The sequence below is a fragment of the Dreissena polymorpha genome, chromosome 15 (assembly GCF_020536995.1).
Source record: "Dreissena polymorpha isolate Duluth1 chromosome 15, UMN_Dpol_1.0, whole genome shotgun sequence".
Classification (NCBI taxonomy): domain Eukaryota; kingdom Metazoa; phylum Mollusca; class Bivalvia; order Myida; family Dreissenidae; genus Dreissena; species Dreissena polymorpha.
In genome coordinates this window covers 43,626,305-43,652,538 of record NC_068369.1, presented here as the reverse complement: position 1 = coordinate 43,652,538, position 26,234 = coordinate 43,626,305, and the positions used below count along the sequence as shown (strand labels likewise).

Below are 26,234 nucleotides of genomic sequence, written 5' to 3'. Positions count from 1 at the left end.
ATAGCAGTATATTATAAACAATATAAAGACTTTCTAAAACTTTTAATCTTGAAAAGCTAGTGTTAAAACATGTGTTGAACATAAGTACATCGTAATCTTAACAAATTAAACTAATCCAATATGTCAACCTCATCAGACTGAGGCTCTGCGCCGCTACTGGTAGCAATATGATTATCATCAACTGGTAACTATTGAAAATCTGTGAGCCAAGTTTCTTGAAAAGTTCTGGTGCGTATACTTAGATAATATTTTTTATCATAATCTTTCTTAGTTTTTTGGGGAGGTGGACTGCTCAAAGCTTCGGGTTTCTGCTCCGTTGTTGAAGATTTAAAAAAACTAAATGTTCCATTTTTACCATTAAAGTCGTCTTAAATAACAAGGTAGACCGTGTTTTGATTATCTTACTTTGATACTTTTTATTTCCGTCTGATTGTGAAAATAAAGAAACCAGTCTGTACACTGTCTAACGGTCGGGCCGAATGTTTAAAATGCGGCATGCTCCTGGTCTCTTATAGAATAAGGGAGATCACTGCGCAGGAGAGTGCCCGTATTTTAGCTTGATTGCTCCGCAAATAGCACTGACAATGTAATCGCATGTCAACATCCGGTTTTGTAAAACTTAATTACAGCTTTAATACAATGTATTTTTTTGTATACCTGGACCCGACTTTTAACAAACTTGTTGTCCACGGACAACTTAATTGAAAAAAATCAGTTGCCCAGACAAGCAAATGTACGACTCGGGCAACTCGGACATTTGATTTCGCCACCCCTGATGGATATTGCAGAATGTGTTTCGGTGAATGGGCTGCAATTGCGGTAAATTAACTAAAGCAGGTGCCCGAAAGAGTCGTCGTTCTTTACATTGAAATCTGCGCGAAAAATAAAGGGAGGCAAGCGTTTGCGACATTGTCCAATCATTTACGTCAAACAAGCGCCATAATAAAAAATAGTTGCTTTTCGACGTAAAACGAATACAAAAAATGAAGTTCCTTGAGCCGAATTCGAGTACAAAGGTGCTAGAATCGGACGTCATAAATGGCGACGGGAGTGGTTGGCTGAAGTTGATGAACGTGGAGTTAAATTTCGCGAATGGCTAAAAAAAATTATTGCCTGGTACAGTCAGTCAACAAGTTTAGAATCACCTGGCAAAAAAAACGTTAATTCTTTTGACAATAATTTCTTTCGGGATTTAGTGTCGACGTGAGAAGATGTCAAAATAAAGGGTACAATTTATTTTGTTTGATAACAGGTTAGGCCAGACAGAATATGCAGTTTTTTGTCAAAAATAGCTAATTTAAGTTCACCCTTCGGCAAAGTATTAAAAATCATTCAACTTACAGAATTAGTATTTAAAAACATTGTCATAGCATTTGTTTTTAATCAGCAAAAAGCTTATTTGAAAATAATAAAGCCTATATTCATATGCACATTTCAAAACATAACTCATTCAATAAGTTCCGGTTAACTTTTTGCTGCATTTATCCCCCCTGTAAGCATAATACAAAAGCTTTCTTGCTAAAAATTGGTTAATTTACTCCTTTACATAATGTATACCGTAGACACTTATCATTTTGTTTTTATTGTGGCATTATGGAAAATTAAAAACAAATTAATCGGAACTGCTGATTATCCGGAGCTAGTTGACAAACTGTATATGTTCATTGTTGATTGAAATTTTTGGTTTCTAACTATAAAACAAATAATATATTGACTCTCCTTTATAAAATGAACTTGCAAAACAGGTGTGATTTTTAAGATTTGTGTTAATTTCTTAGCTATTTTTTATTTTTATTTTGCTAAGTCTCAGGAGCTTCCACGGGCCTTCGGCCCCCTTGGCACCCTACCAGGGCTTTGCCCTGGACCCACCGGGGGTCTTGGCGGCCCCTAGGCTCCCAGCTAAAATTTTCAGGTTTTTCAGTTTTGCCAACTTTTAACCCTGGTTCTGTGTAACCATGAGTAGCTTGCTCAATTAATTCTGGTTAAAATAAATAGCATGTTTGATAAATCAGGCTATTTCCGTTTTATTTTTCTTTAGCAAAGTCCCAATAATATTTGATTCAATGAACAGAGGACATCAGCCTTATGAGTGCTTGTTTTTATCCAACTTTGGCTTTATGAAAACTAAAACTGTTTGTGATGAGTCAACTCATACATTCCTTTAAGTGTTGGACCTTTTGACCTGACCTACGTTTTAAAGACAGGTTTGATTGCAAATGCCATGTTGCTGGTCCAAATGATGGGGAAATAATTGCTATGTAAAAAAAAGCAAAGGGATCCATTTTCATTGGTCAGAGTTGGTTGTTTATTTTTCATTTACCAATTCATTTTTCCAATTATCATTATGTCATTAAATTTTAGTAACTAAATGTTTGGTTCTATGAATGTTTACAAAGTCCAGATGTCCCGTTGACTTGTGGGAATGTCTTGTGGGGATGTCTTGTCAAATGAGGCCCTAGGTGAGGATCAGTCAGGTTCTTAGTTCATGGAATAAGTGCATGCCTACGATGAAAAGTGTAAGTCACAAATAAGTCTGTCTGTCTGTCAGTCATTGTATGTGTGTGTCCCAAAACTTTAACCTTGGTTAAAGTTTGATAACTTTTGCATTAATGAAGATAGCAACGTCATATTTGGCATGCATGTGTATCTCACGTAGCTGCACATTTTGAGTGGTGAAAAGTCAAGGTTAAGGTCATCATTCAAGGTCAAAGGTCAAATATTGTATTTTTATTTCCTAAAACTTTAACCTTCGTTAAACTTTGGTCATAACTTTTTATGCCCCCGGATCGAAAGATGGGGGCATATTGTTTTTGGCCTGTCTGTCTGTCATTGTATATGTGTGTCCTGAAACTTAAACCTTCGTTAAAGTTTGGTCATAACTTTTTGAATATTGAAGATAGCATCTTGATATTTGGCATGCATGTGTATGTCATGAAGCTGCACATTTTTAGTGGTAAAAGGTCAAGGTCACTCAAGGTCAAAAGTCAAAAGGGAAGTAATAAGCTTTAAAAGGGAGATAATTTCTAAACCTGCCAAATGATATATTGAAATTTTATTTCAAAGCGGCGCAATAGGGGGCATTGTGTTTGTGACAAACACATCTCTTGTTTAATATTGAAGATAGCAACTTGATATTTGGCATGCATGTGTATGTCATGGAGCTACACGTTTTGAGTGGTGAAAGGTCAAGGTCATCCTTCAGGGTCAAAGGTCAAATTTATGACTTCAAAGTGGCGCAATAGGGGACATTGTGTTTCTGACAAACACATCTCTTGTTTATTATTATTGCCTCAGACATGCAGAGCAAAATGTCTTTTTCAGGCCACCTTGAATGCGAGAACCTCGATCCTAGCTGCAGCCAACCCAATAGGAGGTCGCTATGACCGCTCTAAGTCACTGAAACAGAACATCACACTCACTGCCCCCATCATGTCCAGATTTGACCTGTTCTTCATCCTAGTGGACGAGTGCAATGAGGTTGGCTCCAGCAATTGTTATTTTACAGTTATTACTTTTAAAAAATTCTTCATTTCGGATTTTGTGCTCATGGTGAGCTTTTGTGATCGCCTTTTGTCCATCGTGCATTGTGCGGCATGAACATTTGCCTTGTTAACACTCTAGAGGCGACATTTATTGTCCGATCTTCATGAAATTTGATCAGAAGATTAATGCCGAAGTTATCTTGGACCAGTGCGAAAATGGTTCTGGCTGGTTGAAAAAGTGGCTGCCAGGAGGGCAGGGCATTTTTACTAATATGGCTATAGTAAAACTTTGTTAATACTACAGATGCGACATTTATTGTCAGATCATCATGAAACTTGGTCAGAAGATTTGTCTCAATGATATCTTGTACGAGGACCGTCAAATATGGTTCCAGTTTCTTGAAGAACATTGCAACCAGGGGGTGCCGTGGGTCATTTTTCCTTATATGGCTATAGTAAAACCTTGTTAACAATCTTGAGGCCATATTTATTTTCCTATCATCATGAAACTTGGTCAGAATATTTGTTGTAATGATATCTTGGATGTGTTCGTAAATGGTTCTGGTATGTTATACAAAAAAAGGCCGCCAGTGGGTGGGGCATTTTTAGCTCACCTGTCACAAAGTGACATGGTGAGCTTATGTGACCGTGTGATGTCCGTTGTGCGTGCATGTGTGCGTGCGTGTGTCTGTCAACAATTTGTTTGTGTAGACAGTAGAGGTCACAGTTTTCATCCAATCTTTATGAAATTTGGTCAGAATGTTTATCTTGATAAAATCTGGGTTGGGATTGTATTTGGGTCATCTGGGGACAAAAACTAGGTCACTAGGTCAAATAATAGAAAAACCTTGTGTAGACAATAGAGGTCACAGTTTTCATCCAATCTTTATGAAATTTGGTCAGAATGTTTATCTCTATGAAATCTGGGTTGGGATTGTATTTGGGTCATCTGGGGTCAAAAGCTAGGTCACTAGATGAAATAATTGAAAAACCTTGTGTAGACAATAGAGGTCACAGTTTTCATCCAATCTTTATGAGATTTGGTCAGAATGTCTATCTTAATGAAATCTGGGTTGGGATTGTATTTGGGTCATCTGGGGCCAAAAACTAGGTAACTAGGTGAAATAATAGAAAAACATTGTGTAGACAATAAAGGTCACAGTTTTCATCCAATCTTTATGAAATTTGGTCAGAATGTTTATCTTGATGAAATCCGGGTTGGGATTGAATTTGGGTCATCTCGGGTCAAAAACTAGGTCACAAGGTCAAATAATAGAAAAACCTTGTGTAGGCATTAGAGGTCACAGTTTTCATCCAATCGTTAGGAAATTTGGTCAGAATGTTAATCTTGATGAAATCTGGGTTGGGATTGTATTTGGGTCATCTGGGGTCAAAAACTAGGTCACTAGGTCAAATAATAGAAAAACCTTGTGTGGACAATAGAGGTCACAGTTTTCATCCAATCTTTATGAAATTTGGTCAGAATGTTTATCTTGTTAAAACTGGTTTGGGATTGTATTTGGGTCATCTGGGGTCAGAAACTAAGTCACTAGGTCAAATAATAGAAAAATCTTGTGTAGACAATAGAGGTCACAGTTTTCATCAGATCTTATAGAAATATGTTCAGAATGTTTGTCTTGTTAAAATCTGGGTTGGGATTGAATTTGGGTCATCTAGGGTAAAAAACTAGGTCACTAGGTTACAGTTTAAAAACACTTTTGTAGACAGTAGAGGTCACAGTTTTCATCCAAACTTAATAAAATGTTGCCAGAATGTTAATCTCGTTGAAATCTGGGTTGGGATTGTATTTGGGTCATCTGGGTTCAAAAACTAGTCACTAGGTCAAATCATAGAAAAACCTTGTGTAGACATTAGAGGTCATAGTGATCTTAATGAAATATGGACAGAATGTATAATATCTGATAATATCTGATTTTGGATTATATATGGGTCATCTGGGGTCAAAAATTAGGTCTCCAGGCCAATTCTAGGTAAAACTTGTGTAGATGGAAGAGGTCACAGTTTTCATGATGATTCATAATGAAATTTACCAGAATGTATTAGTTAATGAAATCTGGCTTGGGATTGTATATGGGTCTGATAGAATTTAAGTTGATGTAGCAAGGTTAGTCAGATGAGTGATTCAGGGCCATCGTGGCCCTCTAGTTTTTTATATGGCTATAGTAAAACCTTGTTAACACTCTAGAGGCCACATTTATTGCCTGATCTTCATAAAACTTTGGCAGAAGATTTGTCTTAATGATCTTTGGTGAGTTCCAAAATCGTACCGGATAGTTGAAAAACATGGCCGCAAGGGTGCGGGACATATTTCCTTATATGGCTATAGCAACAACTGGTTAACACTCTATTGTCCAATTTTCATGAAACTTGGTCAGAACATCTGTTTTAATGATATCTTGGATGAGTTCGAAAATGATTCTGGTCAGTTGAAAAACATGGCTGCCAGGGGATGGTGAATTTATCCTTATATGGCTGTAGTAAAACCTTGTTAGCACTCTAAAAGTTACATTGATAGTTCACTCTTCATGAAACTTGGTAAGAACATTTGTTCTGACTATATCTTGGGCTGCACAGAACAGGTCAGTCCATTGTATCTCAGGTGAGCAACTTTGGGCCTTTCAGGCCCTATTGTTTAATGTTGTTAAATGCGAAACTTCATTTTAGAACTGCTTGTTCAATTGACGGCATGTTTTGTACAAATACATGTTGGCCATACAAGATTCACCTTTAATTTTTGCTCTTGACAGTTCTCTTTCATTTTCAACATAAACTATTACTGTGTGTGTGCCAGGTGACTGACTATGCTATTGCGCGCCGTATTGTGGACCTGCATAGCCGCAATGAGGAGTCCGTGGACCGGATCTACAGCGTGGAGGACATCTCCAGATACCTCATGTTTGCAAGGCAATTCAAGCCCAAGGTATTCATAATGTGGTAGCTAGACTATACTCATGTTTGCCCGCCAATTCGAGCCCAAGGTATTCATAATGTGGTAGAGAGATTCTATACTTTGGACGAAGTGTCCAACCTTGTAGTCACAATTTTGTCCTAGTTATCATGAAACTTGCTAAGAACATTTGCTCTTATGATATTAATGATATTTTGGTTGAGCCCAAAATATTTTGGTTCGCTTAAAAAATCAAAACTTGGGCTAGGCAGTTATTCTTACAATTGCTATAGTAACACCTTGATAGCTGCTCAGAACAGGCCAGGTCTTTAACAGTTTTAGGTGAGTGACCCTAGGCTGTCTAATTATCAATTAATCAAGTATGTTGACTGCAAACTGACATATCCTGCTTTGAAAGCTGACCTATTTTCTCAGGTTGGGTTTATGATCTTTACCTATTATATTGGGAATTGAAGCATAAATTTACTTAAAATACAATATTGATAAAAAATAACACAGAAAAGAAAATCCTAAACATTTACATATTAAAAATATTTATAATTTATATTAACACTTTATTTATACACTTAACAGCTCTATTTCCAAACATCTAAAAGTCAAACGGGGAACTTTGGGACTATATTCGGGACAAAGGTGGTTGTTGTTTTTCGTTGGTATGTGACCAAATGATGGCTAGAAGATCAGCAAAAGAAAGCCCCATTTGAATACTTATTTACTAACCATCAACAGGGCTACCTTGTTAGAGAGCTAGACTGCAAATATAAGGTTTGGCAGGTTTGATTAAGGGCCTGGCCACATACTTTGAGTGGGCATAGGCCATGACGTTAATATTTCTATTCTCCCCCTACATTTGTCAGTTACTGGCATAAGAGTGTGTAAGACCTTCTTGTTAATTTAAGACTGATTGTTATATAGTATATTTAGTCTATATGTGTGCTTTTGTTCATGTTCTTCCTTTGGGTATCAGATTAGTGAGTTCATATCAAATCAGTGCGTGTTGATATCAGTGTCTGTTCATATCAGATCAGTGCGTATTGATATCAGATCAGTGCGTGTTGATATCAGATCAGTGTCTGTTTATATCAGATCAGTGCGTGTTGATATCAGATCAGTGTCTGTTTATATCAAATCAGTGCGTGTTGATATCAGACCAGTGCGTGTTGATATCAGACCAGTGCGTGTTGATATCAGATCAGTGTCTGTGCATATCAGACCAGGGCATGTTGATATCAGGTCAGTGTCTGTTTATATCAGACCAGGGCATGTTGATATCAGATCAGTGTCTGTTCATATCAGATCAGTGCGTGTTGTAATCAGACCAGTGCGTGTTGATATCAGGTCAGTGTCTGTTTATATCATATCAGTGCGTGTTGATATCAGATCAGTGTGTGTGTGTTGATATCAGATCAGTGTCTGTTTATATCAAATCAGTGCGTGTTGATATCAGATCAGTGTCTGTTCATATCAGACCAGTGTGTGTTGATATCAGATCAGTGTCTGTTTATATCAAATCAGTGTGTATTGATATCAGATCAGTGTGTGTTGATATCAGATCATTGTCTGTTGATATCAGATCTGTGTCTGTTGATATCAGATCAGTGTCTTTTGATATCAGATCAGTGTGTGTTGATATCAGCTCATTGTGTGTTGATATCAGCTCGTTGTGTTTTGATATCAGATCAGTGCATGTTGATATCAGATCAGTGTGTGTTGATATCATATCAGCGAATGGTGATATCTGATCATTGTGTGTTGATATCAGATCAGTGTGGAGAGCCAGGAGTACATGATTGAGGAGTACAAGAGACTGCGGCAGCGTGACGGCACAGGGGCAGCCAAGTCTGCATGGAGGATCACTGTGAGGCAGCTTGAGAGCATGATACGTCTCTCTGAGGGCATGGCCAGAATGCATTGTCAGGATGAGGTAGGTCTGACATGATACGTCTCTCTGAGGGCATGGCCAGAATGCATTGTCAGGATGAGGTAGGTCTGACATGATACGTCTCTCTGAGGGCATGGCCAGAATGCATTGTCAGGATGAGGTAGGTCTGACATGATACGTCTCTCTGAGGGCATGGCCAGAATGCATTGTCAGGATGAGGTAGGTCTGGCATGATACGTCTCTCTGATGGCATGGCCAGAATGCATTGTCAGGATGAGGTAGGTCTGGCATGATACGTCTCTCTGAGGGCATGGCCAGAATGCATTGTCAGGATGAGGTAGGTCTGGCATGATACGTCTCTCTGATGGCATGGCCAGAATGCATTGTCAGGATGAGGTAGGTCTGACATGATACGTCTCTCTGAGGGCATGGCCAGAATGCATTGTCAGGATGAGGTAGGTCTGGCATGATACGTCTCTCTGAGGGAATGGCCAGAATGCATTGTCAGGATGAGGTAGGTCTGACATGATACGTCTCTCTGAGGGCATGGCCAGAATGCATTGTCAGGATGAGGTAGGTCTGACATGATACGACTCTCTGAGGGCATGGCCAGAATGCATTGTCAGGATGAGGTAGGTCTGACATGATACGTCTCTCTGAGGGCATGGCCAGAATGCATTGTCAGGATGAGGTAGGTCTGGCATGATACGTCTCTCTGAGGGCATGGCCAGAATGCATTGTCAGGATGAGGTAGGTCTGGCATGATACGTCTCTCTGAGGGCATGGCCAGAATGCATTGTCAGGATGCGGTAGGTCTGGCATGATACGTCTCTCTGATGGCATGGCCAGAATGCATCGTCAGGATGAGGTAGGTCTGACATGATACGTCTCTCTGAGGGTATGGCCAGAATGCATTGTCAGGATGAGGTAGGTCTGGCATGATACGTCTCTCTGAGGGCATGGCCAGAATGTATTGTCAGGATGAGGTAGGTCTGACATGATATGTCTCTCTGAGGGCATGGCCAGAATGCATTGTCAGGATGAGGTAGGTCTGACATGATACGTCTCTCAGAGGGCATGGCCAGAATGCATTGTCAGGATGAGGTAGGTCTGGCATGATACGTCTCTCTGAGGGCATGGCCAGAATGCATTGTCAGGATGAGGTAGGTCTGACATGATACGTCTCTCTGAGGGCATGGCCAGAATGCATTGTCAGGATGAGGTAGGTCTGGCATGATACGTCTCTCTGAGGGCATGGCCAGAATGCATTCTCAGGATGAGGTAGGTCTGGCATGATACGTCTCTCTGAGGGCATGGCCAGAATGCATTGTCAGGATGAGGTAGGTCTGACATGATATGTCTCTCTGAGGGCATGGCCAGAATGCATTGTCAGGATGAGGTAGGTCTGACATGATACGTCTCTCTGAGGGCATGGCCAGAATGCATTGTCAGGATGAGGTAGGTCTGACATGATACGTCTCTCAGAGGGCATGGCCAGAATGCATTGTCAGGATGAGGTAGGTCTGGCATGATACGTCTCTCTGAGGGCATGGCCAGAATGCATTGTCAGGATGAGGTAGGTCTGGCATGATACGTCTCTCTGAGGGCATGGCCAGAATGCATTCTCAGGATGAGGTATGTCTGGCATGATACGTCTCTCTGAGGGCATGGCCAGAATGCATTGTCAGGATGAGGTAGGTCTGACATGATATGTCTCTCTGAGGGCATGGCCAGAATGCATTGTCAGGATGAGGTAGGTCTGACATGATACGTCTCTCTGAGGGCATGGCCAGAATGCATTGTCAGGATGAGGTAGGTCTGACATGATACGTCTCTCAGAGGGCATGGCCAGAATGCATTGTCAGGATGAGGTAGGTCTGGCATGATACGTCTCTCTGAGGGCATGGCCAGAATGCATTGTCAGGATGAGGTAGGTCTGACATGATACGTCTCTTTGAGGGCATGGCCAGAATGCATTGTCAGGATGAGGTAGGTCTGACATGATACGTCTCTCTGAGGGCATGGCCAGAATGCATTGTCAGGATGAGGTAGGTCTGACATGATACGTCTCTCTGAGGGCATGGCCAGAATGCATTGTCAGGATGAGGTAGGTCTGGCATGATACGTCTCTCTGAGGGCATGGCCAGAATGCATTGTCAGGATGAGGTAGGTCTGACATGATACGTCTCTCTGAGGGCATGGCCAGAATGCATTGTCAGGATGAGGTAGGTCTGACATGATACGTCTCTCTGAGGGCATGGCCAGAATGCATTGTCAGGATGAGGTAGGTCTGACATGATATGTCTCTCTGAGGGCATGGCCAGAATGCATTGTCAGGATGAGGTAGGTCTGACATGATACGTCTCTCTGAGGGCATGGCCAGAATGCATTGTCAGGATGAGGTAGGTCTGGCATGATACGTCTCTCTGAGGGAATGGCCAGAATGCATTGTCAGGATGAGGTAGGTCTGACATGATACGACTCTCTGATGGCATGGCCAGAATGCATTGTCAGGATGAGGTAGGTCTGGCATGATACGTCTCTCTGAGGGCATGGCCAGAATGCATTGTCAGGATGAGGTAGGTCTGGCATGATACGTCTCTCTGAGGGCATGGCCAGAATGCATTGTCAGGATGAGGTAGGTCTGGCATGATACGTCTCTCTGAGGGCATGGCCAGAATGCATTGTCAGGATGAGGTAGGTCTGACATGATACGACTCTCTGAGGGCATGGCCAGAATGCATCGTCAGGATGAGGTAGGTCTGACATGATACGTCTCTCTGAGGGCATGGCCAGAATGCATTGTCAGGATGAGGTAGGTCTGACATGATACGTCTCTCTGAGGGCATGGCCAGAATGCATTGTCAGGATGAGGTAGGTCTGACATGATACGTCTCTCTGAGGGCATGGCCAGAATGCATTGTCAGGATGAGGTAGGTCTGGCATGATACGTCTCTCTGAGGGCATGGCCAGAATGCATTGTCAGGATGTGGTAGGTCTGGCATGATACGTCTCTCTGAGGGCATGGCCAGAATGCATTGTCAGGATGCGGTAGGTCTGGCATGATACGTCTCTCTGATGGCATGGCCAGAATGCATCGTCAGGATGAGGTAGGTCTGACATGATACGTCTCTCTGAGGGCATGGCCAGAATGCATTGTCAGGATGAGGTAGGTCTGGCATGATACGTCTCTCTGAGGGCATGGCCAGAATGCATTGTCAGGATGAGGTAGGTCTGACATGATACGTCTCTCTGAGGGCATGGCCAGATTGCATTGTCAGGATGAGGTAGGTCTGGCATGATACGTCTCTCTGAGGGCATGGCCAGAATGCATTGTCAGGATGAGGTAGGTCTGACATGATACGTCTCTCTGAGGGCATGGCCAGAATGCATTGTCAGGATGAGGTAGGTCTGACATGATACGTCTCTCTGAGGGCATGGCCAGAATGCATTGTCAGGATGAGGTAGGTCTGACATGATACGTCTCTCTGAGGGCATGGCCAGAATGCATTGTCAGGATGAGGTAGGTCTGACATGATACGTCTCTCTGAGGGCATGGCCAGAATGCATTGTCAGGATGAGGTAGGTCTGGCATGATACGTCTCTCTGAGGGCATGGCAAGAATGCATTGTCAGGATGAGGTAGGTCTGACATGATACGTCTCTCAGAGGGCATGGCCAGAATGCATTGTCAGGATGAGGTAGGTCTGACATGATACGTCTCTCTGAGGGCATGGCCAGAATGCATTGTCAGGATGAGGTAGGTCTGACACGATACGTCTCTCTGAGGGCATGGCCAGAATGCATTGTCAGGATGAGGTAGGTCTGACATGATACGTCTCTCAGAGGGCATGGCCAGAATGCATTGTCAGGATGAGGTAGGTCTGGCATGATACGTCTCTCTGAGGGCATGGCCAGAATGCATTGTCAGGATGAGGTAGGTCTGACATGATACGTCTCTCTGAGGGCATGGCCAGAATGCATTGTCAGGATGAGGTAGGTCTGACATGATATGTCTCTCTGAGGGCATGGCCAGAATGCATTGTCAGGATGAGGTAGGTCTGACATGATACGTCTCTCTGAGGGCATGGCCAGAATGCATTGTCAGGATGAGGTAGGTCTGGCATGATACGTCTCTCTGAGGGCATGGCCAGAATGCATTGTCAGGATGAGGTAGGTCTGGCATGATTCGTCTCTCTGAGGGCATGGCCAGAATGCATTGTCAGGATGCGGAAGGTCTGGCATGATACGTCTCTCTGATGGCATGGCCAGAATGCATCGTCAGGATGAGGTAGGTCTGACATGATACGTCTCTCTGAGGGCATGGCCAGAATGCATTGTCAAGATGAGGTAGGTCTGACACGATACGTCTCTCTGAGGGCATGGCCAGAATGCATTGTCAGGATGAGGTAGGTCTGACATGATACGTCTCTCAGAGGGCATGGCCAGAATGCATTGTCAGGATGAGGTAGGTCTGGCATGATACGTCTCTCTGAGGGCATGGCCAGAATGCATTGTCAGGATGAGGTAGGTCTGACATGATACGTCTCTCTGAGGGCATGGCCAGAATGCATTGTCAGGATGAGGTAGGTCTGGCATGATACGTCTCTCTGAGGGCATGGCCAGAATGCATTGTCAGGATGAGGTAGGTCTGGCATGATACGTCTCTCTGAGGGCATGGCCAGAATGCATTGTCAGGATGCGGAAGGTCTGGCATGATACGTCTCTCTGATGGCATGGCCAGAATGCATCGTCAGGATGAGGTAGGTCTGACATGATACGTCTCTCTGAGGGCATGGCCAGAATGCATTGTCAGGATGAGGTAGGTCTGGCATGATATGTCTCTCTGAGGGCATGGCCAGAATGCATTGTCAGGATGAGGTAGGTCTGACATGATACGTCTCTCTGAGGGCATGGCCAGAATGCATTGTCAGGATGAGGTAGGTCTGACATGATACGTCTCTCTGAGGGCATGGCCAGAATGCATTGTCAGGATGAGGTAGGTCTGGCATGATACGTCTCTCTGAGGGCATGGCCAGAATGCATTGTCAGGATGAGGTAGGTCTGACATGATACGTCTCTCTGAGGGCATGGCCAGAATGCATTGTCAGGATGAGGTAGGTCTGGCATGATACGTTTCTTTGAGGGCATGGCCAGAATGCATTGTCAGGATGAGGTAGGTCTGACACGATACGTCTCTCTGAGGGCATGGCCAGAATGCATTGTCAGGATGAGGTAGGTCTGACATGATACGTCTCTCTGAGGGCATGGCCAGAATGCATTGTCAGGATGAGGTAGGTCTGACACGATACGTCTCTCTGAGGGCATGGCCAGAATGCATTGTCAGGATGAGGTAGGTCTGACATGATACGTCTCTCTGAGGGCATGGCCAGAATGCATTGTCAGGATGAGGTAGGTCTGACATGATACGTCTCTCTGAGGGCATGGCCAGAATGCATTGTCAGGATGAGGTAGGTCTGACATGATACGTCTCTTTGAGGGCATGGCCAGAATGCATTGTCAGGATGAGGTAGGTCTGACATGATACGTCTCTCTGAGGGCATGGCCAGAATGCATTGTCAGGATGAGGTAGGTCTGACATGATACGTCTCTCTGAGGGCATGGCCAGAATGCATTGTCAGGATGAGGTAGGTCTGACATGATACGTCTCTCAGAGGGCATGGCCAGAATGCATTGTCAGGATGAGGTAGGTCTGACATGATATGTCTCTCTGAGGGCATGGCCAGAATGCATTGTCAGGATGAGGTAGGTCTGACATGATACGTCTCTCTGAGGGCATGGCCAGAATGCATTGTCAGGATGAGGTAGGTCTGACATGATACGACTCTCTGAGGGCATGGCCAGAATGCATTGTCAGGATGAGGTAGGTCTGACATGATACGTCTCTCTGAGGGCATGGCCAGAATGCATTGTCAGGATGAGGTAGGTCTGGCATGATACGTCTCTCTGAGGGCATGGCCAGAGTGCATTGTCAGGATGAGGTAGGTCTGACATGATACGTCTCTTTGAGGGCATGGCCAGAATGCATTGTCAGGATGAGGTAGGTCTGGCATGATACGTCTCTCTGAGGGCATGGCCAGAATGCATTGTCAGGATGAGGTAGGTCTGGCATGATACGTCTCTCTGAGGGCATGGCCAGATTGCATTGTCAGGATGAGGTAGGTCTGGCATGATACGTCTCTCTGAGGGCATGGCCAGAATGCATTGTCAGGATGAGGTAGGTCTGACATGATACGTCTCTCTGAGGGCATGGCCAGAATGCATTGTCAGGATGAGGTAGGTCTGGCATGATACGTCTCTCTGAGGGCATGGCCAGAATGCATTGTCAGGATGAGGTAGGTCTGACATGATACGTCTCTCTGAGGGCATGGCCAGAATGCATTGTCAGGATGAGGTAGGTCTGACATGATACGTCTCTCTGAGGGCATGGCCAGAATGCATTGTCAGGATGAGGTAGGTCTGACATGATACGTCTCTCTGAGGGCATGGCCAGAATGCATTGTCAGGATGAGGTAGGTCTGACATGATACGTCTCTCTGAGGGCATGGCCAGAATGCATTGTCAGGATGAGGTAGGTCTGACATGATACGACTCTCTGAGGGCATGGCCAGAATGCATTGTCAGGATGAGGTAGGTCTGACATGATACGTCTCTTTGAGGGCATGGCCAGAATGCATTGTCAGGATGAGGTAGGTCTGGCATGATACGTCTCTCTGAGGGCATGGCCAGAATGCATTGTCAGGATGAGGTAGGTCTGACATGATACGTCTCTCTGAGGGCATGGCCAGAATGCATTGTCAGGATGAGGTAGGTCTGACATGATACGTCTCTCTGAGGGCATGGCCAGAATGCATTGTCACAATGAGGTAGGTCTGACATGATATGTCTCTCTGAGGGCATGGCCAGAATGCATTGTCAGGATGAGGTAGGTCTGACATGATACGTCTCTCTGAGGGCATGGCAAGAATGCATTGTCAGGATGAGGTAGGTCTGACATGATACGTCTCTCTGATGCCATGTAGGATTATCCAATTACATGCATTTGACTGTAATGTTATTAATGACTGTTCAGTTTACTTCTGTGTCATCTGTATATAATTGTTAAATGAAATCAGTTTGTATTTATTCCCCTTTCAAGACGGTAGCATAGAGCAATTTCCTGTCTCAGCCATATTTTTGCTATATATTGATGGATTTTGAAATAGCTGCACAAATTCCCCACTGTCATAAGACAAATTGGGCCAAACTTTTTTATATCAAAGGCAATCTTTCAACTAACAACGAGTTGTTGTAAAACTTGTCTGACTGGCTGAAAAGATGAAGGTCTTAAGAGTTAAAAGTCAATATTGGCCCAAAAGAGCTTGTTCAGGCTGCAATTAAAACATTCATCATGAATCATGAGAGAGCTTGTTCAGGCTGCAATTAAAACATTCATCATGAATCATGAGAGAGCTTGTTCAGGCTGCAATTAAAACATTCATCATGAATCATGAGAGAGCTTGTTCAGGCTGCAATTAAAACATTCATCATGAATCATGAGAGAGCTTGTTCAGGCTGCAATTAAAACATTCATCATGAATCATGAGAGAGCTTGTTCAGGCTGCAATTAAAACATTCATCATGAATCATGAGAGAGCTTGTTCAGGCTGCAATTAAAACATTCATCATGAATCATGAGAGAGCTTGTTCAGGCTGCAATTAAAACATTCATCATGAATCATGAGAGAGCTTGTTCAGGCTGCAATTAAAACATTCATCATGAATCATGAGAGAGCTTGTTCAGGCTGCAATTAAAACATTCATCATGAATCATGAGAGAGCTTGTTCAGGCTGCAATTAAAACATTCATCATGAATCATGAGAGAGCTTGTTCAGGCTGCAATTAAAACATTCATCATGAATCATGAGAGAGCTTGTTCAGGCTGCAATTAAAACATTCATCATGAATCATGAGGAGACAGCATTTTGTGTGTAACAAGCATCCCCCTACCTCATAGGTCAAGGTCAAACTTAAAGATCTCATAGGTCAAGGTCAAACTTAAAGATCTCATAGGTCAAGGTCACACTTAGAGATGTAAAGTCACATTTTGCCATGAAACAGCTTGAAAATTCCAGTCTCAGACATAACTTGCTATATATTGATTGACTGTAGAATTATTGGCACAAATGTTATAAATTGTAAGTCAACGCGTCCTGAGTTACACACTAGTCTCCTTATATCAAAGGTCAACATCACACTTCAAAGATAAAATTTGGCTATAAAACATCTTTAACGAACTGGAACTTTGTCATTCACCATGCTTATTTAAAATAACATGGCACTCTTGAAAACCATGAACACAGCCTTTTGTGTGTAGTGTGTGTATAAATTTGTATTATCAGGTCAAGTCTTCAACAATTGGTCTTTATTAACTCAGTTTAGCGCTTAAAGGCCATCATGACCCTCTTGTTTTTTGCTCCCCCAAAATTTTTGAGGGGAGCATATAGTTGCCACTTCGTCTGTCAGTGCGTGTGTCCGTCCGTGCACAATTTTTGTCCGGGCTATTTCTCAGCAATTAATGACTGGAATTCAATGAAACTTTATTGGAAGCTTCTCTACCAAGAGAACATTCGCATATTATCAGCAGGTTCTAGTCAGATGATTTTTCACAGAGTTATGACCCTTTGAAATTTTCCATTCACTGTACATATAGTGCAATTTTTGTCCTGGCTATTTATCAGCAACTAATGACCCGAATTCAATGAAACTTTATGGGAGCTTCACTACCAAAAGGAGATGTGCATATTATCAGCCAGTTATTGTCCGATGACTTTTCACAGACTTATGGCCCTTTGAAATTGTCCATTAACTGTACATATAGTCGATTCTTGTCCGGGCTATTTCTCCCCAACTACTGTCTGGAATTCAAATAAGCTTTATGGGAAGCTTAACTACCTTGAGGAGATGCAAATGTTATTTGTGGGTTCTGGTAAGATGATTTATTTAGAGAGTTATGGCCCTTTGAAATTTTTAAGTTGCTAAACCATCCATCTTATTATTTTGTCCAAAGTTATGTCCCTCAAGACGTTTCCTTTTATCTGAATATATAGTGCAATATTGTGACAACAAAAAACTTTGGGGAGCATCACCCGTCTCCGACGGTTTCTTGTTTATATGTCTACAATGCTTTCCTGTTCCATTCAAAATCTGTGTCATAAAAAGTAGGAAACCTAGATAGAAGCCATGATTATACAATTACAGATACATCACAGACCATAGTCTACTTTCTACATGTATGTAAGTTGATGAGCAACCTAGGGCCTTTAGGCACTTTTTTAATGGCTGTAACTTTAATTGTTGAGCTGCAAGTTTCTTCCATATCTTAATTGATAACATTGAAAATTCAATTGTGTCATCGCCTTGAAATGCAGAATTTTAAATACTCTCCAGTGCCCCACACATCTGGAGTAATTGAACAAAGCTGACAGATGAGTGTAAGGTTCTAATAATGTTCTTAGCTCAGGAAACAGAAGAATTAAAGAGATACATCAGGCTAGATAAAAGTAAGTAGCATTAAAGTGATATACATCAGGCTATTGATAACAGTATGTAGCATTAAAGTGCTACATAAGGCTAGAAAACAGTAAGTAGCATTAAAGTTGTTGTTGTTGTAGGTTCAGCCCAAGCATGTAAAGGAGGCATTCCGTCTGTTGAACAAGTCCATCATCCGCGTGGAGCAGCCCGACATCCATCTGGAGGAGGAGGGGGCGGAGCCTGAGACCGTCACCATGGAGACTGAGGGTAACACACCACACTAATTGCTGGGAGAGGGGTTACACACCACATTTACAAACTAAATGTCACACTTTTTGTTAGTATGAAACTTGATCAGGACATTAGTTTTGTTCTAATGACATGTTATTTATGTTTTAAAATGGTTCTTGGTAAAAAGGAAGGCCTAGAGCCACATTTCTTCCGGGCTTATGTGAGCAGAGGTGTGATTTGTGTGGGTTGTCCCAGTGTCATTTCTGAGATTTGGGTAAATTTGTAAAAAAATGGGGAGGGGGTACGACAGATTCCGCAGACGTATTTCATAAGAGGCCCAAAATATCAGCGGCCCCGAAACCTCCGCATATTACACTGGTAGATACTGCCTGAGCATTTTTTTTAAGGAGCGATGTCATTGGCTATAGTTTCCTAATCTTCCAATGAAACAAAAAATGCATAAAAGCGGTCCCTGATTAGCCTTTGCAGTCTGCCACTTTATCCACATACATCAAGCCCAGTTGTCCCAGAATGAGGCTCTGTCTGATTACTACCAGTCTATTTTACAGAGGCTGCTCCCCCACAAGAGACTCCCGAGGAGGCCCCTGTTGATGCCACGGGGGCAGCAGGAAAGGGTCCCAAGAAGGCCCTGAAGCTCTCGTATGACGAGTACAAGCAGATGGCAAACCTCCTTGTGCTGTACATGAGGAAGGCAGAGGAGGAACAGGAAGGTAACTGGCTTTATATATTACTGAACTGTCTTTTTCCATTCCCACTTTGTCTTGTTTCCATTCACACTCTTTTACAACTGGCCACGCCCCCATGGGTCACAATATTTATTGAGACTTGTATTGTTAATAACTATTATATACTTAATAACTACATATCTCTTAAACCGCAAAGATCAGGGATTTATTATTTGGTTTGTAACATTGTCTAGTATTGCTCTGTTTTCTCAAATCGCAATGCTGGATTTATGCAAACTTGTAAAGTAAATAAACTAAAAAATGTCTGAAAACATTTCAGAGATTGAACAAAAAAGTGAAAGTGTATAGAGGTCCTGTACAATGTTTGTGTGCATGTTCCAGGTGAGGACAGCCCCGGCCTGAGGCGCAGTAACCTGATCAGCTGGTACCTGGGCGAGATGGAGAGTGAGATAGAGTCAGAGGCAGAGCTCCTAGAGAAGAAAACTGTCATTGAGAAAGTGCTTGATAGACTTGTACATCATGTAAGTGACCTGTCATTGAGAAAGTGCTCGATAGATTTGTACATCATGTAAGTGACCCGTCATTGAGAAAGTGCTTGATAGACTTGTACATCATGTAAGTGACAAGTCATTGAGAAAGTGCTTGATAGACTTGTACATCATGTAAGTGACCCGTCATTGAGAAAGTGCTTGATAGACTTGTACATCATGTAAGTGACCTGTCATTGAGAAAGTGCTTGATAGACTTGTACATCATGTAAGTGACAAGTCATTGAGAAAGTGCTTGATAGACTTGTACATCATGTAAGTGACCTGTCATTGAGAAAGTGCTTGATAGACTTGTACATCATGTAAGTGACCTGTCATTGAGAAAGTGCTTGATAGACTTGTACATCATGTGTAAGTGACAAGTCATTGAGAAAGTGCTTGATAGACTTGTACATCATGTGTAAGTGACAAGTCATTGAGAAAGTGCTTGATAGACTTGTACATCATGTGTAAGTGACCTGTCATTGAGAAAGTGCTTGATAGACTTGTACATCATGTAAGTGACTTGTCATTGAGAAAGTGCTTGATAGACTTGTACATCATGTGTAAGTGACAAGTCATTGAGAAAGTGCTTGATAGACTTGTACATCATGTAAGTGACCTGTCATTGAGAAAGTGCTTGATAGACTTGTACATCATGTAAGTGACCTGTCATTGAGAAAGTGCTTGATAGACTTGTACATCATGTGTAAGTGACAAGTCATTGAGAAAGTGCTTGATAGACTTGTACATCATGTAAGTGACCTGTCATTGAGAAAGTGCTTGATAGACTTGTACATCATGTAAGTGACCCGTCATTGAGAAAGTGCTTGATAGACTTGTACATCATGTAAGTGACCTGTCATTGAGAAAGTGCTTGATAGACTTGTACATCCTGTAAGTGACCCGTCATTGAGAAAGTGCTCGATAGACTTGTACATCATGCAAGTGACCTGTCATTGAGAAAGTGCTCGATAGACTTGTACATCATGCAAGTGACCTGTCATTGAGAAAGTGCTTGATAGATTTGTACATCATGTAAGTGACCTGTCATTGAGAAAGTGCTTGATAGACTTGTACATCATGTAAGTGACCTGTCATTGAGAAAGTGCTTGATAGACTTGTACATCATGCAAGTGACCTGTCATTGAGAAAAAGCTCGATAGACTTGTACATCCTGTAAGTGACCCGTCATTGAGAAAGTGCTTGATAGACTTGTACATCATGTAAGTGACCTGTCATTGAGAAAAAGCTCGATAGACTTGTACATCCTGTAAGTGACCTGTCATTGAGAAAGTGCTTGATAGACTTGTACATCCTGTAAGTGACCTGTCATTGAGAAAAAGCTCGATAGACTTGTACATCATGTAAGTGACCTGTCATTGAGAAAGTGCTCGATAGACTTGTACATCCTGTAAGTGACCTGTCATTGAGAAAGTGCTTGATAGACTTGTACATCATGTAAGTGACCTGTCATTGAGAAAGTGCTCGATAGACTTGTACATCATGTAAGTGACCCGTCATTGAAAAAGTGCTTGATAGACTTGTACATCATGTAAGTGACCTGTCATTGAGAAAGTGCTTGAAAGACTTGTACATCATGTAAGTGACCTGTCATTTAGAAAGTGCTCGATAGACTTGTACATCATGTAAGTGACCAGTCATTGAGAAAGTGCTTGATAGATTTGTACATCATGTAAGTGACCTGTCATTGAGAAAGTGCTTGATAGACTTGTACATCATGTAAGTGACCTGTCATTGAGAAAGTGCTCGATAGACTTGTACATCATGTAAGTGACCTGTCATTGAGAAAGTGCTCGATAGACTTGTACATCATGTAAGTGACAAGTCATTGAGAAAGTGCTTGATAGACTTGTACATCATGTAAGTGACCTGTCATTGAGAAAGTGCTTGATAGACTTGTACATCATGTAAGTGACCCGTCATTGAGAAAGTGCTTGATAGATTTGTACATCATGTAAGTGACCTGTCATTGAGAAAGTGCTTGATAGACTTGTACATCATGTAAGTGACCCGTCATTGAGAAAGTGCTTGATAGATTTGTACATCATGTAAGTGACCTGTCATTGAGAAAGTGCTTGATAGACTTGTACATCATGTAAGTGACCTGTCATTGAGAAAGTGCTTGATAGACTTGTACATCATGTAAGTGACAAGTCATTGAGAAAGTGCTTGATAGACTTGTACATCATGTAAGTGACCTGTCATTGAGAAAGTGCTTGATAGACTTGTACATCATGTAAGTGACCTGTCATTGAGAAAGTGCTCAATAGACTTGTACATCCTGTAAGTGACCTGTCATTGAGAAAGTGCTTGATAGACTTGTACATCATGTAAGTGACCTGTCATTGAGAAAGTGCTTGATAGACTTGTACATCATGTGTAAGTGACAAGTCATTGAGAAAGTGCTTGATAGACTTGTACATCATGTGTAAGTGACAAGTCATTGAGAAAGTGCTTGATAGACTTGTACATCATGTGTAAGTGACCTGTCATTGAGAAAGTGCTTGATAGACTTGTACATCATGTAAGTGACTTGTCATTGAGAAAGTGCTTGATAGACTTGTACATCATGTAAGTGACCTGTCATTGAGAAAGTGCTTGATAGACTTGTACATCATGTGTAAGTGACAAGTCATTGAGAAAGTGCTTGATAGACTTGTACATCATGTAAGTGACCTGTCATTGAGAAAGTGCTTGATAGACTTGTACATCATGTAAGTGACCCGTCATTGAGAAAGTGCTTGATAGACTTGTACATCATGTAAGTGACCTGTCATTGAGAAAGTGCTTGATAGACTTGTACATCCTGTAAGTGACCCGTCATTGAGAAAGTGCTCGATAGACTTGTACATCATGCAAGTGACCTGTCATTGAGAAAGTGCTCGATAGACTTGTACATCATGCAAGTGACCTGTCATTGAGAAAGTGCTTGATAGATTTGTACATCATGTAAGTGACCTGTCATTGAGAAAGTGCTTGATAGACTTGTACATCATGTAAGTGACCTGTCATTGAGAAAGTGCTTGATAGACTTGTACATCATGCAAGTGACCTGTCATTGAGAAAAAGCTCGATAGACTTGTACATCCTGTAAGTGACCCGTCATTGAGAAAGTGCTTGATAGACTTGTACATCATGTAAGTGACCTGTCATTGAGAAAAAGCTCGATAGACTTGTACATCCTGTAAGTGACCTGTCATTGAGAAAGTGCTTGATAGACTTGTACATCCTGTAAGTGACCTGTCATTGAGAAAAAGCTCGATAGACTTGTACATCCTGTAAGTGACCCGTCATTGAGAAAGTGCTTGATAGACTTGTACATCATGTAAGTGACCTGTCATTGAGAAAGTGCTCGATAGACTTGTACATCATGTAAGTGACCCGTCATTGAAAAAGTGCTTGATAGACTTGTACATCATGTAAGTGACCTGTCATTGAGAAAGTGCTTGAAAGACTTGTACATCATGTAAGTGACCTGTCATTTAGAAAGTGCTCGATAGACTTGTACATCATGTAAGTGACCAGTCATTGAGAAAGTGCTTGATAGATTTGTACATCATGTAAGTGACCTGTCATTGAGAAAGTGCTTGATAGACTTGTACATCATGTAAGTGACCTGTCATTGAGAAAGTGCTCGATAGACTTGTACATCATGTAAGTGACCTGTCATTGAGAAAGTGCTCGATAGACTTGTACATCATGTAAGTGACCTGTCATTGAGAAAGTGCTCGATAGACTTGTACATCATGTAAGTGACCTGTCATTGAGAAAGTGCTTGATAGACTTGTACATCATGCAAGTGACCTGTCATTGAGAAAGTGCTTGATAGACTTGTACATCATGTAAGTGACCTGTCATTGAGAAAGTGCTTGATAGACTTGTACATCATGCAAGTGACCTGTCATTGAGAAAGTGCTCGGTAGACTTGTACATCATGTAAGTGACCCGTCATTGAGAAAGTGCTCGAAAGACTTCATGTAAGTGACTCGCAAACACTGCAAGCCTGGATGGCACTACTGAGCTGCCAGTTTATAAACTCAATATTGAGCGGGAAACTGTTGTGTCTGTTAAGCATTCCAATTGTGAATCCAACTCTTTCAAATAAATGGTGATTGTATAGTGTGACTTGTGTATTAAGTTTTATTGTAAGCATTTTAATGCCCCCCAGTAGGGTGGTATATAGCACTTGAACTGTCAGTCCGTCTGTCTGTCAGTCTGTGCGTCCGTCCGAAAACTTTAACATTGGCCATAACTTTTGCAATATTGAAGATAGCAACTTGATATTTGGCATGTATGTGTATTTCATGGAGCTGCACATATTGAGTGGTAAAAGGTCAAGGTATTCCTTCAAGGTCAAAGATATGGCTTCAAAGTGGCGCAGTAGGGGCATTGTGTTTCTGACAAACACATCTCTTGTTTATTGATAACTTTGAAACGTTTAGGTCAGTGTTGTTGAAACTGCTGCTGATGTGTAGGTCACAGTTGTTGAATATTGCTGTTGATTTGTAGGTCACAGTTGTTGAATATTGCTGTTAGTGTGTAGGTCATTGTTGTTAAACACTGTTGCTGCTGGTGTTTCAGGACCACGTGTTGATAGAGCTCGCCCAAACCGGTCTGAGTAGGAAGAACAAGCGTGATGAGGACACTCTGGTACGAGATGATGACCCCTTCCTGGTCGTACACCCCAACTACGTGGTAGACTGAGGCAAGCAGCCAACATGAATGGGCCCACATTAGCAGGACATGTGGCGAGGCACAAGACTTCTGACTTTACAAAGGGGCACCCAATTTTACATTAAGAAGCATGAATCAAATAAGGGGTGTTTATTTCGTGATTGTGTACATACATGTATGTGAATAGCTGGGTATGGGACCAAATTTATTACTTTTTCATTATCTGTTTAGTTTGTATCACCATAGGTGTTCAAAATTAACCATAGGTGTTCAAAATGTGTTTAATTTGTTTGAGTCAATTTATTTAGGCAACAATTGATTGAATTAAGGATTGTACAGTAATATGTTATTGGAATCATTTTCCTATTTTGATGTACACTATCTGATACCACTGATTAAAATAGTAAAGAAGTGGAGCTTTGTTTTTCTCTGAAATGAAAAGCAAATTTGCATTGGTGGAAAACCAAAATGTTAAATTTGTTTGTGGACAAGAGGGAATCAACATGGATCTGTAGACCAAACATCTATGTTACTTTACACAACAGTTATGTTACTTAACTTCTCTATTTCACCTGAACTACACCATAATGTTACTTGAAATTCACTGTAATACTTCCTTACTACACCATTACTTTTCTTAACTACCATAATGTTGCTGGACTACACTGTTATATTACCTGACAACACTAAAATTACTTAAACATATCCCTAACAAAAAATGTCTACAATTTAATGATACAAGCCAATTGGTCAATTTGTTGACGAGTTATTGACTGGAAACGGATTTTCACACTTGTTGTGACCTTGACCTTTGACCAAGTGATCCCAATTTCAATAGGGGTCATCTGCTGTCCAAGGCCAATGCACATGTGAAGTATGAAGCCAATCAGTCCATTCATTGATGAGTTATTGATCAGAAACAAACTGGTCTACAGACAGACTGACCGACTGACATGCAGCAAAACAATATACCCCTTCGAAGGGGGGCATAATAATCTATCAACTATTATTTTCGCCTTAAGTGCGAATTTTCATCAGTCGGTCAGTTAATACCATTTTGCACAATAAATAAAGAACACTGATTGTTCAACGATCCTGCAAATTGGTATGCAGATTGTTCAACGATCCTGCAAATTGGTATGCAGATTACTTAACACCTTTTGCTTAAGAGGTCATTTGAACTATATCTAAATTAGAATTGCAGGAGGAAGATGCATGTTGATTGTGTAAATAGGGGAATGGTCTAGATTACCATGGCCTGTAAAACTAAAATATAAAAAATACTTTAAATTGGATCCCAATTGCTTACTTTGCTGGATAATCATGAGAGGATGAAAACTGATTCTGCTCTCAAGGGTCACAGGGACAAGCAATATCACTTGATATGTCACGGTTGCAAGTCAGGGGCATACAAACATATCGTATTAGTATGAAAGTACCTACCATTTTTACATAACAGATCAATTCTTTTTGTACTCGTAGATTTGTGAGTTGTCCAAATTATAGCACACTCTTATAAGATATATACAAACTATAGTAATTTAATCATTATATTGTACATAAGGACATAGCACCTGGAAACAAAATACCAGAATAATGGATTGAAATGAAATAATTATGATTATAAGTAGTAATTAGCAAGTAACATTGTGGTCCTATGTAAAGTCTGTTGGTATGTTTAAATCCTGCACATGAGGCCCAAACTGGCCACGCCCTGGGGTTCACGGGTTAATATAGACTAATACCAGGTTAGTATACAATCTCTGAAACCATGGTTCATAATTATAGACTTTTATGTACAAAATTAATCCAAGGTTGTATAGCTTATGGCTTGTTTTATTTAAATTCACTAATGTATGCATTTGTTAAAAGGCCCACAGGTTTTATACATGTACTGCCTGTGTATTGTTAAGATTTCCTAAAACAAACTTTGTCCAGATTATTCACCTGGGGTAAAAATGACCACACCAAGATGTCACATGGTTATATGAGCAAACCAACTTTATTCTTTATCCAATTTTGAAGATAACTCATGTGCCCAATATAGGGGGATCTTATTTAAAATCATTTCACCATTAAGTTCTATATAAAAAATTGCAAAGGACCATAAGGCGCATTGCCTTGCTATCTTGTTTTTTAATGGATTATTTTGAAGTCCAGAGTTATGGCTTCATAACATAATTTTGTTCGGATATTTTACAACCTCACTCTACTATAAATATATTTCTAAAATATATGTTGCAG

At 41.4% G+C, this 26,234-nt stretch overlaps 1 protein-coding gene and 1 long non-coding RNA gene across 10 annotated transcripts in view; one reads left to right on the top strand and one right to left on the bottom strand.

Moving 5' to 3' along the window:
- The window catches only part of LOC127859420 (zygotic DNA replication licensing factor mcm6-B-like), a 41,957-nt gene extending 17,556 nt beyond the window's left edge, over window positions 1–24,401 (top strand). The window contains exons 11-18 of one of the 8 annotated variants that reach the window (XM_052396784.1): window positions 3,322–3,477; window positions 6,295–6,423; window positions 8,174–8,335; window positions 17,968–18,094; window positions 18,628–18,789; window positions 19,147–19,248; window positions 23,027–23,064; window positions 23,898–24,401. In XM_052396784.1, the coding sequence (XP_052252744.1) occupies window positions 3,322–3,477; window positions 6,295–6,423; window positions 8,174–8,335; window positions 17,968–18,094; window positions 18,628–18,789; window positions 19,147–19,248; window positions 23,027–23,064; window positions 23,898–24,020 (999 nt within the window). In that variant the 3' untranslated portion in view covers window positions 24,021–24,401. The other 7 variants (XM_052396785.1, XM_052396786.1, XM_052396787.1 and 4 more) reach the window with 7 other exon arrangements.
- LOC127859425 (uncharacterized) lies at window positions 19,180–22,220 on the bottom strand. 2 transcript variants are annotated; one of them, XR_008039377.1, is made up of 2 exons: window positions 22,181–22,220; window positions 19,180–19,248 (listed from the first exon to the last, which is right to left on the bottom strand). It is a non-coding gene; the product is annotated as an uncharacterized LOC127859425 (long non-coding RNA). The 2 variants fall into 2 exon arrangements; XR_008039378.1 differs by lacking the exon at window positions 22,181–22,220 and adding an exon at window positions 20,246–20,285.
- Window positions 24,402–26,234: the final 1,833 nt, after the last annotated feature.